Source organism: Blennius ocellaris (genome assembly GCF_963422515.1).
Source record: "Blennius ocellaris genome assembly, chromosome: 15".
NCBI classification, from domain to species: domain Eukaryota; kingdom Metazoa; phylum Chordata; class Actinopteri; order Blenniiformes; family Blenniidae; genus Blennius; species Blennius ocellaris.
Genome location: NC_137664.1, coordinates 14,112,603 through 14,126,287, shown reverse-complemented (window position 1 = coordinate 14,126,287; position 13,685 = coordinate 14,112,603). Strand labels below are relative to the sequence as shown.

The 13,685-nt window shown below is 41.7% G+C and overlaps 1 protein-coding gene across 1 annotated transcript in view; it reads right to left on the bottom strand.

Annotated features, from left to right (window-relative positions):
• Window positions 1-13,685, bottom strand: part of LOC308140347 (poly [ADP-ribose] polymerase tankyrase-1-like) — a 103,167-nt gene that overhangs the window by 25,121 nt on the left and 64,361 nt on the right. The window contains exons 10-14 of the mRNA XM_080510078.1: window positions 10,776-10,897; window positions 10,590-10,681; window positions 4,270-4,348; window positions 3,712-3,883; window positions 1,593-1,672 (exon numbers count right to left, since the gene is read on the bottom strand). Of these exons, the coding sequence (XP_080366204.1) occupies window positions 1,593-1,672; window positions 3,712-3,883; window positions 4,270-4,348; window positions 10,590-10,681; window positions 10,776-10,897 (545 nt within the window). The remainder of the gene's footprint in view (window positions 1-1,592; window positions 1,673-3,711; window positions 3,884-4,269; window positions 4,349-10,589; window positions 10,682-10,775; window positions 10,898-13,685) is intronic.

Sequence of the window (13,685 nt, the reverse complement as noted above, 5' to 3'; positions counted from 1 at the left end):
CAAACTCAAGGTCTCCCTCCTGTTATATGTGCCTGATATACTTCTAAAGAGAGGCGACCATATGGCATGCCAGTCAGATACCTGAACCACTTCAACTAATGAGGAGCAACGGAATCCATAGTCCAGCCCTGCCTGATGTAAACAATATTTAGAGAAACAGTTAGATGCACCTGATAGACCTCTAATGGGAGGTGACCATGGGACACACCAATCCGATACCTGAACCACCTCAACTAATGAGGAGCAACAAAATCCATAATCTTGCTGTGACCCATGTAAACGAAATATAAAGAAATAGTGTCTCCCGAGTTAGGTCACATTCAAGCAGTATAACTCCCCAGTGCTTGAACACAACCTAGAGTTTCTTAAAAATGTCAATCACCAGGGTGGCAGAACAGTTAACCCCAGTCAGTTCTTATATGTGCCTGCGAGTAAGGTAGAAAGACGCCGACAAAAAGCCAGACCAGAGCTCCTTTCCATTTCTGTGACAATCCTCTGTCAACCTGTCAAAGCGTCAGACTTCAGATGCTGACAGGCTCTCTTCATCCAGATAACCCCATTACTGCCTGTCTGTGGGGGTGAAGGCACAAAGGGCTTCGCTCTACGCAAAATACTCCTGTCAAATACTCCACTGAATGTCACCAGGTGCTGACATTTGTTACAGGGAGGGTTTTAATAGAAGGATATTACAGTGAATCATGAGCAGGCCTGCAAATCAAACCTCTAAAACTGAGGAGGAAAAAAAAGAGCAAGCAGAGAGATGATAGAAAATATCTTCTTGGATGAAAAAAATGTGGCTTTTAAAAGGGATGAATGTTGGTGATTTTAAGTCAATACAAAGATATGAACCCACAATAAAAATACTTGATTCATAGTGAACGATGTGCTCCTGACATTTAATTATAGCAGTAACTGGGACTCCAAATAGCAGCAACAACAGTCACAAAGGTCAGGACATTTTCATTTAAAAATAGAGGCCGTGTTAGTGGGTGTGTATTTTTTTCCCCCTACTAATACGTTTATAGGAGATACGATTTTAATGAGCCAATGTCATATTTACTTTACTCTCCCATCTGTAGCTCGTAACTTTCTCTTGTCTGCCACAGCATCATTTATTCATGAACTGACCGCATTTGCTGCAAAGTAAACAATTAGGTTTTCTCAGATTCGAAGACAAGATATTTAGTGGTGTCTATTTTTTTGTTTTTTTATATGAGCTCAATGTGTTTGGAAAGTGATAAATATCTCTTCCTTGAATGCAATAGATTCCCAGTGTCACAATGTTTTTACTAGATAAATTCCGCATTATCTCCAGACCTTAATGAGGCAATTTAACAGATTTCTGCCTTCTCAGAGCAAAAATATGCCCACAATCATGTGTCATTATGCACACCAAGGCTTTTAAGAGCATTCTTCATCAAAATCTCCATCCATTTCCATATTTCCAAATGAAAGTGCATCGCATACATTATCCAAAGAGTCAGTTGTATAATGCATGAACTGTACTCTGATGAAGATGAATAAGGATTTAAAATCGACTGTTGATATATGATTAAAAAAAAAAAAAAAAAAAAAAAAAGCAAACATGCTACCTTGACAGTGTCCAGGTCTCCAGCTTTTGCAGCTTCTAAAAGTCTGTAGTCCACATCTGAATTTCTTACTGGAACATTCTCTGTAGAGACGCAAACACAGGAGAGCAATGAAGAAACAAAGCTGGCATATCTTGTTTGGTTGTCCAATGAAAATCACCACAATCGGTAAGAATAAAACCAAAAAATAAAGGACAGTAGGGCAGAAAATCTCTAGCAGCAATAGCACAGAAATGTGGCTCGGCTCATCTTCCAGTTCCAACATTGCTTGTTTGATCCTCCATCTCGTGCGTTGCCAAAGTGTCCTTTGACACTGAAAGCCACATTGCTTCCAGTGGAAGTTGAGCACCTTGAATGGTCGCTCTTTCTATTGGTGTTGAATGCATCAGTGTGGCCAACAGTCAAACGTAAATCGAAACTGTAGAAGGAGTGAAAATGTGACGTACAATCCGTCCTTGGAATAGGATGATGACTCACTCTACCAGCTGAACCACAGCCATTTATCTATCTTTCTTTCTATCTATCTATCTATCTATCTATCTATCTATCTATCTATCTATCTATCTATCTATCTATCTATCTATCTATCTATCTATCTATCTATCTATCTATCTATCTATCTATCTATCTATCTATCTATCTATCTATCTATCTATCTATCGAGAAGAAAAGAGAATCTACTTACACAAAATGTTTCGACAAACCTAACCAACAGTACCTGTGTGAACATTACATAAAAAACACTGTTGTTTATCATCAACAGCATGGCAACATACACTATCGAGCCAAGGACGTGGCAGTTGGCTGTACTTCCCCTGATGTACTGGATCATAAACTAACCATTCAACTGGGCTGATAATATTGAAATTATTTTAAATATATGCACACAAGATTTTGGAAAGCATTTATTATCCACTTTGCATAAACAGATGTCAGTTTGTGCACTTAAAAACACTGGAAAACATCAGCTTGAAAATGCTAATAAATGCCAAAACTTCTCACATAAACAAGTGTGAGATTTCCTTGATTACCACCATGACTGTAACTGACCGGAAAGAATAAATCATCCTCCAGCTCCTGATGATTACGATGCAGACATACAAAACCAAAAGTGATATTAAATAAAAAAGTGGTAGGCATGGCTGACTGAGTTTTGTCTTTTTTTTTTTTCTCTCCACCTAAGCCATTGCATGTGGCTACTGGCTTGCTGCGGATGTGCCGCTATAATAAATGCAACTGCAGTTGCCATTTTTCTGGTAATCATTTTAATCATTCTTACTTGTAATTTGCAAAGAAGATCCCCTTGTTGTGTGATGTAATATTTATCTTGCTGCAGGATACGACCTATAATGTACTTAAAGATGGATTATCAGAGTTGCCTCGGCAGAAATAAAGGCTACAATAATTGCCTCTGTACGTCAATGCATGAATTTCCTTGTTAATTGCAGGATGACCTATGAAGTGTAATTTGATAAATTGATGAAATAGCTTTGTTGCTCAATTTTAAAGACCCAATGTGCACGTTTGAAGTAATGCCACTTTGTATGGCACTAGTGAGTTACTGATCCTGTTAGTTGTTGCCAATAGGTTTATTTTTTGGTTAGAATAAATGCACGGATAATAGTAGAAGGACCCGTTGCATGTTTTGTGAAATTCTGTAGATTTTCATGCCAAATAATTACATTTTTGTTGCCATTAGTCACACAACAGGTGGTGACAAGAAACCCACAAATACCACATTAGAAAAAAAGCATAAAAGAAGACAAAAATGCAAAGAGAGGCCTCTGTGATATGTTTTCATGTGGAGCATTGACTGTAAAAAAAAACTTTGTTTACATAAGAAAAAAAACAAAAAACAGCCTCTGCAGGGTACCTTTAATCTGAACTGCATTGTGATGTGCGGACCACTGCTACTGGTGAGCATGTCAGCATCCAAATCGATTTACCTATCTGCACCTTCAGTCTGAAAATATCAATATTGACCTTCACAAAACAATTCAAACTGGTTCCACTATTTGCAGCTGGTGCGTAGCAACCAAAACACAGCACCTACACATCCGAGCACAGGATCGCCCACGCACAAACTGGCGTGCGCACAAGCACACACAAAAGGGTGACATACCATTGAGTATTTGCTGCACAGCCTCATTTCCCATCTGAGCAGCAGTGAAGCCCTGCAGTGACACCAGTGAGGCGTCCGCCCCGTATCCTAGCAACAGCCTGCAGGTCTGAAGGTGGCCTGCCAGCGCGGCGCGGTGCAACGCCGTCTGCCCCAGCGTGTCCAGGGCATTCACCTGCCAGCACAAACACATTCACATTTCAGGTTCTTGAAAATGACCTCGTCAGTTACAGATATTCCTGAAACTGTGACGCCTCTTAAGAGGTAAAACCAACCATTAACTACTGTAACCGAGTCAGGCCAAAGTGTTTTTTTTTTTTTGGAAGCTTCCAACTGAGACATGCAAAATAAAAATATGCTTTCTGAGAAAACATCCACTTACCTACACATTTATCTATTCATAACAGACTGTCGAATTGATCAAAACTGAACTCCAGCCATAATAAATAGAAAAAAACTCTGGCAAGGTTAATTAATGCTTATAAAAAAAACCATGAAGGCGGAAGAGAAGAGATAATTAGACCCACTAGATGAACATTACGTAAAAACACTGCAATTTACCTTTGCTCCATGTTTCTGCAACACCTCCATAATGTCATTATGCGCCCGTTCGGCTGCTACGTGGAGAGGAGTCATGAAACTGCACAGGCGGAAGAGAGACCAGACCAAAGGAGATAAATGCTCAGCGTCACTCGGTGACATTCAAAGCTATTGAATTCTATGGATGAAAGCACTAATGTGTTGGTCTGGCTTCCAAGTCTTCATTTACAAACATTTCTCTGGTTCAGAGATAAACAACCTCCCCCTCTTGTTCTTGTACAATAAAAAAAAAGCAGAATTCTCAACCTTGGGGATACAAGGTGATTTCATTCGGTCGCACAGATGTTTGTAAAAGAAGAAATGTACATTTAAATAAGAAATATGATTACGTGACTTTAAAGAGGGAGTAGTTGAATTATGTCTGCTTAAGATTCTGTCTGGACACACAGCAGATAAAAACACAATAAAGACATAAAGAATCTAAATTGTAACAATCTAATTAAAGCTGCAAGCAGCATTGGTCGGGACCTCGAGACTGCCCGTCGGGGGGGTGGCTATGAACGGTTAATAAAAAAATATCTTATTTAAGTAAAAAAAAAAAAAAAAAAAAAAAAGACTTTTATTTTGAAAAAACTGTGTCAAAACCAGCTAACTAGCTAGTGATTTGTGATCGCAGCAACCCCATTAGGCTACCTACCAAATTTCGGCTCAATCAGACAATGTTTCCTCGCATGCTAACAGGCATGCTAAGCCGCAAGCTAGCCGAGCTGCCTAAAAATGTTTGTTGGGTACTCCTCAGATGGCCCCGATCCTGAATCTGGTCTTACTTCAATTCTAGTGTAAAAGACACAGCACTTATGGCACAATAAAGGTTTTTCAAAAACTTCCACCTACATGAATTATATGGCCTCAGGCCAGGCCTCCTACAGAGGTCAGTGTGTGACATGAGAGTGACCTGGTGGAGTGCCGGGCCTAGGAGGCCCGGCCTTTGTCGGCGGTGTGCGAAGGTGTGAATGATGCAATAATTGTTTTTCACAAACTTCCACCGACATGAATTACATGTCTCAGGCCAGACCTCGTACAGGTTTTGCATGTCCTCATGACAGGAGAACATGAGACATGAGAGTGAGGTCAGGTCACATGAGAGTAACCTGACCTGAGAATGACTGCTGAGGTCACTCTCAGGTCAAACTGCAGGATATGACAGGCTGTCAATCACACAGCAGTGATGAGCCTGAAGCTACAGGAAGCTGCCCATATATGGAGTGATGCACTGACCAATCACAGTGGAGAATTTCACAGCTGCGCCGAGCGCGGACACTCTGACGGCAGAGTGAGCCAGAGAGGATTATATTCAAAGATTTTGCGAACAACTGCTCTTAATCTATACTTATCGGGGGAGTATGTGGATAAAAATACCATAGTTTTGTAGGGATTTTTGTTCTCTTTCAGAATGTGTGGGTTTGGAAGCAGTCGGAGGTAAACTTTGGACACCAGGGTGCGCTGTTTGGCGACAACGCCGGATATCTCCCATCAGGATTCAATGTAAAAATGTAGAATGAAAAAAATGTTACTGTGTCGCTTTAACTCGTCATTCTGGGGACTTGTTTTGGAATTTCTCCCACATATGTTACATCCTCTTGTTCGGCAGGGTCTTGCGGTTGTGGCGATGCCCTCGGTTTGTGGCTGACAGTCACGGTTCGCAAACAGTTAAGAGTAGTTCAGGGAGTTTAAAATCGTTGATTTTGTGGGAGAATTTTCCGTTTCCCCATGTTAATGGATGACAGGAGCCAAAAAGGCGATTAGGGGGTGGGGAGCTTTGACGGCTAATAAAAATTAAACTGGACTAGGTAAGAAAAATTCCCTCTAAATATTTGTAGTAAACAATCTCCTCTATTTTTGTATATCTCAATTTAACCGATACGACCTTCGCCCTATGATGGTTTAGATTTTCCGTTTCGGCCTTTTTTTGCCTTTTTTGGGCGAACACCTTACTTTGAAAGGCAAATAGCGGCCTTCCTGTTGGAGTTAGGTCAAAAGTTAGAGCACGTGAGTCGTAGGGGTCGAGTAGACAAAGAAGTTTCGTATTCGCTGTTTTTCTCTACGACATTCCTACGGACCGTGGCGGGTGATTGCAACTTTCTAGGTGGCGCTAGAGAGCCATTTTTGGATTTTTTGGGAATTTTTTGACGTGAGATTGTGGAGTGCCACACTTTTGACGAGTCTCCCAAATTTGGTGAGTTTTTGAGCGTGTTTAGGGGGTTCGGAGGGCCCGCACTTTTGGCGATGACGAAATCCAAAAGAGACCTGCCGTTGGCTGGGCCTAGGGCCCACCCGTTGGCGAGGTCCCTAATAATAAGAAACATTCGAAATACAATATATAATTTCGCCACCAGGTAGTGGCCTGAGAGGGTCAGGGGAGGTCCTGGATGGTCCTCCCCTGACCATCCAGGATGAGTGCGGGCCCTCCTTCGGAGGGCCCGCACTTTTGGCGACGACGAAATCCAAAAGAGACCTGCCGTTGGCTGGGCCTAGGGCCCAGCCGTTGGCGAGGTCCCTAATTAAAGCTGCAAGCAGCATTGGTCGGGACCTCGAGATTGCCCGTCGGGGGGGTGGCTATGAACGGCTAATTAAAAAAAAGATTATTTAAGCAAAAAAAAAATAAAAAAAAAATTAGTACTTTTATTTTGAAAAAACGGCGTCGGAACCAGCTAACTAGCTAGTGATTTGTGACCGCAGCACCCCCATTAGGCCACCTACCAAATTTCAGCTCAATCGAACAATATTTACTAGCATGCTAACGGGCATGCTATGCCGCAAGCTAGCGGATACACCTGAAAATCTCAGTGTGGTACTCCCCAGGATGCCCCGATCCCAAATCTGGTCTTACTTCAATTCTAGTGTGAATGACGCTGCGCTTATGGAACAATAAAGGTTTTTCAAAAACTTCCACCGACATGAATTATATTGCCTCAGGCCAGGCCTCCTACGGAGGTCAGTGTGTGACATGAGACTGACCTGGTGGAGTGCCGGGCCTAGGAGGCCCGGCCTTTGTCGGCGTGAACGAAGGTGTGAATGATGCAGCTATAAAGCTTTTTCAAAAACTTCCACCGACTTCCATCGTACAAAGGTCAGTGTGGGACGATGGAGTGACCTGGTGGAGTGCCGGGCCTAGGAGGCCCGGCCTTTGTCGGCGTGAACGAAGGTGTGAATGATGCAGCAATGAAGGTTTTTCAAAAACTTCCACCTACATGAATTATATGGCCTCAGGCCAGGCCTCCTACGGAGGTCAGTGTGGGACATGAGAGTGACCTGGTGGAGTGCCGGGCCTAGGAGGCCCGGCCTTTGTCGGCAGTGTGCGAAGGTGTGAATGATGCAATAAAGGTTTTTCACAAACTTCCACCGACATGAATTACATGTCTCAGGCCAGACCTCGTACAGGTTTTGCATGTCCTCATGACAGGAGAACATGAGACATGAGAGTGAGGTCAGGTCACATGAGAGTAACCTGACCTGAGAATGACTGGTGAGGTCACTCTCAGGTCAAACTGCAGGATATGACAGGCTGTCAATCACACAGCAGTGATGAGCCTGAAGCTACAGGAAGCTGCCCATATATGGAGTGATGCACTGACCAATCACAGTGGAGAATTTCACAGCTGCGCCGAGCGCGGACACTCTGACGTCAGAGTGTGAGACAGGGAGGATTATATTAGAAGATTTTGCGAACAACTGCTCTTAATCTATACTTATCGGGGGAGTATGTGGACAAAAATACCATACTTTTGTAGGAATTTTTGTCCTCTTTAATACTGTCTGGGTTTGGAAGCAGTCAGAGGTAAACTTTGGACACCAGGGGGCGCTGTTTGGCAGGAACGGCAGATTTGGCTCCATCCGCTATAGTGTTAAGATTTCGGACGAGAAAAATGTTACTGTGTCGCTTTAACTCGTCATTCTGGGGACTTGTTTTGGAATTTTCCCCACATATGTTACATCCTCTTGTTCGGCAGGGTCTCGTGGGCGTGGCGATGCCCTCGGTTTGTGGCTGAGAGTCACGGTTTGCAAACAGTTAAGAGTAGTTCGGGGAGTTTAAAATCGTGGATTTTGGGGGAGAATTTTATGTTTCCCCATGTTAATGGATGACAGGAGCCAAAAAGGCGATTAGGGGGTGGGGAGCTTGGACGGCTAATAAAAATTAAACTGGACTAGGTAAGAAAATTTCCCTCTAGAGTTCAGTAGTAAACAATCTCCTCTATTTTTGTACATCTCAATTTAAACGATGCGACCTTCGCCCTATGAGGAGTTAAATTTTCCGTTTCTGCCTTTTTTTCCCTTTTTTGGGCGGAAACCTTACTTTGAAAGGCAAATAGTGGGCTTCCTGTTGGAGTTAGGTCAAAAGTTAGAGCGCGTGAGTCGTAGGGCTCGAGTAGACGAACAAATTTCGTATTCGCGACATTTCTCTACGACATTCCTACGGAGCGTGGCGGGCGATTGCAATTTTCTAGGTGGCGCTAGAGAGCCATTTTTGGATTTTCATGGAATTTTTTGACGTGAGATTGTGGAGTGCCACACTTTTGACGAGTCTCCCAAATTTGGTGAGTTTTTGAGTGTGTTTAGGGGGTTTGGAAGGCCCGCACTTTTGGCGACGACGAAATCCAAAAGAGACCTGCCGTTGGCTGGGCCTAGGGCCCACCCGTTGGCGAGGTCCCTAATTAGTTCATTCTTGAGCACAAGTGCATATCAGCACCATAAGTGACAAACCTCTCTCAAGTGTTTTTGACTTTACAAGAATGGAACTTTTTGTTTATTTATTTAAAAACACTTCAGTTTCAAAAGCTTTCAAAATAATTGTGTTGTATGAATCGTATATATTTGCAGATACTGTAAATATGGATGGACATATGGCCATGGACAGAAGGCACAATGGTCTGGCCACATGAACAGTACTTGCATACACTATATATATGTAGAGGCTGACAATAAAGTACAAATACTTGTTTACTGTATTTATGTGTTGCAGATGGTCCAGGTCTCTTTATTTTAGCTATTCTTTGAGACAATCTTTTGCATTTAGTTATTATACAACAACAGAAATATCGGGACTTTCCATTCCACACAATCCCAATAGATGATGACTCTGAGTGAATGTACAAAGATGTGTATGCGCATAATGAATTTCAAGATGCCAAAAAGTATCTCACTGAAACTTTTGCTCCCTATGCGAGGCTGACTGACGAACATAAGATAACACGATAACCGTGCAAGTGAGGACGTGCACTTTCTCATTTACTAGCAATAAGAAGAACAACGGACAGGCAAGACAAGGTGTTAAAAAAAAAGTGATTGGAAGACGAAGCAGTGCACCAAGTAAGGAGTGTCTGAGAGGTAAGGTACCAGAAGGAATGTGGGGGTTTTATCTATAGAGTGGTCAATGTGTATGGAAAGAATGGCAAAACTACAGTACTTCTGGTAGGATTCATCAATTCTTCATTTTGACTCTCTCTCTAGAAGCTGGTCATGTGGGAATTTATCAGACATAAATATTCTTTATCAGATTCTGGCTGGGTTGTTAGCTATTTCAAACTTAAAGGAGCATGTTACACAAGGCCAACTATCTTGTGTGTCCATTTAGCTTCTTAGATTTTCTGGACAAATTTTCCTTCATAGACACAAATGATTTCAAAGCAGTTAAGATACTCTGCACTGCAGTTTTACGCCCATACTGTGGAGTTGAGATGTATGTCCAGGCTCACCCTGTCATCTGCTGGAAGGTCTGACCGCCAGCTGTGATTAATCCAAACATCTCTGTTTTCAGTGTCACTGCAGCGTTCCTCTGAAGCAGCAAGGCTGTAGAGCGCGATACGCAGCCAGGAGCCACGCACATAAACGAACGAATCTTTGATCAAATTTCCAAAGAGATGAAGCGACGAAATCACCAAGGTCACTCGCCAAGCCTGCAGCCTGTAGCAGGGCAGCTCTCCTCACTGAAGACTGAATGAATCATTTGAGCTCAGCTGCGTTTCACAGCATGTTACGCCTTATTAAAAACACACGAAGTCCCAGTAACAATCACAATCTAATAAATGAGTCATAAAGCTATCAATTTCCGGGACAGCTAAGTTTTCTATTGCGCTGAAGCTCGGGCTAACAACAGCCTGCATGTGCTACTGGACTGAAGGTATTTTGAATCAATGGTGCACAATTATAGGTTTATTCAATAGAAATCATTGCTCCACAGCCTCATCATATTGACAATTGTAATTTAAATCTCTGTTGTCTCTTCTTTGATTCGATTATGTTTACACATATTATCAGTGGACGCAGATAAGAACAGAACTTACTCTTTATTCTTCTCATTGACATTGGCCCCTTTCCTCAACAGCAGCTCAGTCACCTGTTTCCTCTTGGGGTGGGGCGAGGCCACAGCGCAGTGCTAACACACACAAAGTAAAACGTCATCTTAGCACTTCAGCTGCAGTGAAGAAATATGTGTGCAGTTAAAAATAAATAAACAATGTGAAACCCACCAGCGCAGTTTCGTGTGTGTGAGGGTGTTTGAAGTTGATGATTTCCAGAGCCAGCGTCTTCTTGGCCTTGGCCATGTCAGCTTCTCGAGCAGCTTGAAGCAGCGAGTGGCCTTTAAATTCATCTGGACACAAAACACATTCAATGCCAGAATATTGAGGAATTTAGTAAAACAGAATAAGCTTCAGTTTTGTGCAAAATATTCGGAACCCACAGAAGAGCAACTGAAATTCTGCCTTGCATCAAAAAAACAACAACAACAACAACAAAAAACGGAGTTATGGTCTGGCCATTACAATATGTTATTTTCACTCGCCATGACCCTGCAGCATACCAATACTCCGGGAAGATTACTTCAAAGTTCTTTTCTTCGTCTTTTAGCAGAGAGCTAATAACATATGATGCAACAGCCTGGGTGCTGGAGCTGGAGCGGAAACAAGTGATGATTCCCCTAGGATGGAAAATAACAAACAAAACTATTTTGCTTCCGAGAGCATACGAAGCTGCATAAAACAAGTTTGTCTGAGACTTTCTACCAACTGAGCAACGGCATTCATGCATTTCTAATCAGACATTTAGACGAATGGTTCAAGCATCGTATAGATATCACATCATCAAGGGGGAACGTCAAGAGAGAGCGAGAGAGCAATCAAAATCAACGGCTGAAAAAACAGCTGATAAAAGCAAAAACAGCTTCTTCAGTTCATTCTTCATGTGAAACCTAACACATTTATAATCTTTATTAGGCTGCACTCTCACTAACGATTGAGTTAATGACCCCTTTAAATGACGACAGAATTTTATTAATCTCCTGGAATGATTCCTTCATGACAATTATTTAGCGCGTCTATAAGTGAAGTCACGGTGTTATGAATTCAGGTTCTTTATCTGGGAAGTTACCATATTTGGCAACTTTGACACGTCTTGTGTATTCGAAGGTGTATATGATTAAATAATTTATTTATGAAAAATGCAGGGGGGAAAAAATCCGAATCTGTAATCAGAGACCCTGTATTTGGTGCAACGGACTGTAATGAATGTCCAAGTACGTCAGTTTTCAAACACATCATCTGTCCAGTACGCTCACATCATACTATGAAACAGACACATTAAATAGTGTATAGCAGGGGTGTCAGTCAGACTATTTCAGTGCAGTCCTACAGGGTTGCAAAGGTTCGGTTGCATAGAATAATACCCTTCAAACATAGCCAAGTTCAACATTTTCCATTAGTTTAAAAAAATATATATATTTATATATAGCAAATACTATCGTTGAAACTGAAAGAGAAATATAATTACATATAATTGGGAATCACTTTCTATTTTACATCTGTTTCAGACCTTAAAAGAGTTTTCATTAATGACAATAGTTTCTTGTTTTGTTTTTGTTTTTTTATTCACACTGACTGAGTTAAAAGTGTTGAGATAAGCTTAAATAATGCTTTAAGCATACTGTTCTTTAAAACAATGACACAATTTTGTCGAGTTCCCATAAAGTGGTTGAGTGAGTAAACTGTTTCACAATGTGTAATGCTAAAAAAAAAAAAAAAAAATCCTTAGAATAGGAAAAGAAAGAATGGTTGGGAACAGCTGAAATATAAATCTATACCAATACCGAGGCACAGATTTTTACATAAACACACACGTGGCACTTCAGGGACCCACAAGCTTCAATCCTTTCAGCCACAAGTGGCTCCGTCTCCACATTTTGTATTCCTGTGATGAGTCTGCAGCAAGTATCCCACTGAGACGGGTCTTCAGTGCCACACCCACATCAAAACAAACAACTGTCCTGCAGTTGGACGTGTACTTCAGATGGCTCCTGATTCATGAAACATTTGATTTTATCTGATTCTTTACAAAACAACAAACAATGATTGAAAAAAAAGCTGACTCACTAATTAAATTGCAAAGAGCTTTCTAGTGGAGACAAAGGGTTCTGTCTGTTTTGTAGCTGCAGCACAAAAATGATGCTGGTCTGACAAAATCAATTCAATTCTAGTGAAGGCTGTTTAATTAAACACCTCAAATCATGCCATTGGTTAAGACAATACATAAAGAGAAATGTACACTTTTTTTAAAAAGTGAAACAAACGGTACCTCGGTAATTTGCAGCAGAAAACTTCATGAGAGCCGATGTGATTCACATTTTGAAGGATTTTCTAAACAATTGGAAGAATGACATCAAAGTCAGCTTCTATAATTATTGTGTATATACAATACTGTTGGTTTAAATTTGCTTATAATTTTTTTTTTCCCCCACTTGTAATCAGAAGTCATAAAGAATTACCAGATGTTTGCAGATCTGAGGATCGGCCATGACTCTGGTACACACATCATCAATATGTGCAAGACACTGCTTACTCCAGTGTAAAATCTTGCACAGGAGCAACTCCACCAATGCAAAACTGGCAAAAATGTGTCCTGATAGATCCGACTCTTGCAACAGATGCAATCACCAGCAGACCACATATATACATATGCTCTGGTCATGCCCTAACCTGTCCATGTTCTGGTGAGAGATATTTAACACACTTGGGAACGCCTTGGGTAGTAGCACGATCGATAGCGACCCCCTCACGGCCCTTCTCGGGAGTCCCACGAAACAGTGGCGTGCCTAATACGTCGAAACAGGTTTTAGCCTTCCCGACCTCACATGCCAGGAGGCTCATCCTCCACAAATGGATTCATCCACTCCCTCCTACACATAATAGATGGCGACATGAACTCTTAAATTGCGTCAAGCCTGAGAGGATCAGATTCTCCCTTCGGGGTTCCTTGAAAACCTTCTGCAAAATGTGTCAACGTTTTATTGATTCCATCTACTCACTCAGCATCGATATAGAATCTGATAATCAATTGAGCAGACGTTGACTAGGATGAGCAGACCCCCAAACCCCCTCTCCCCGTAT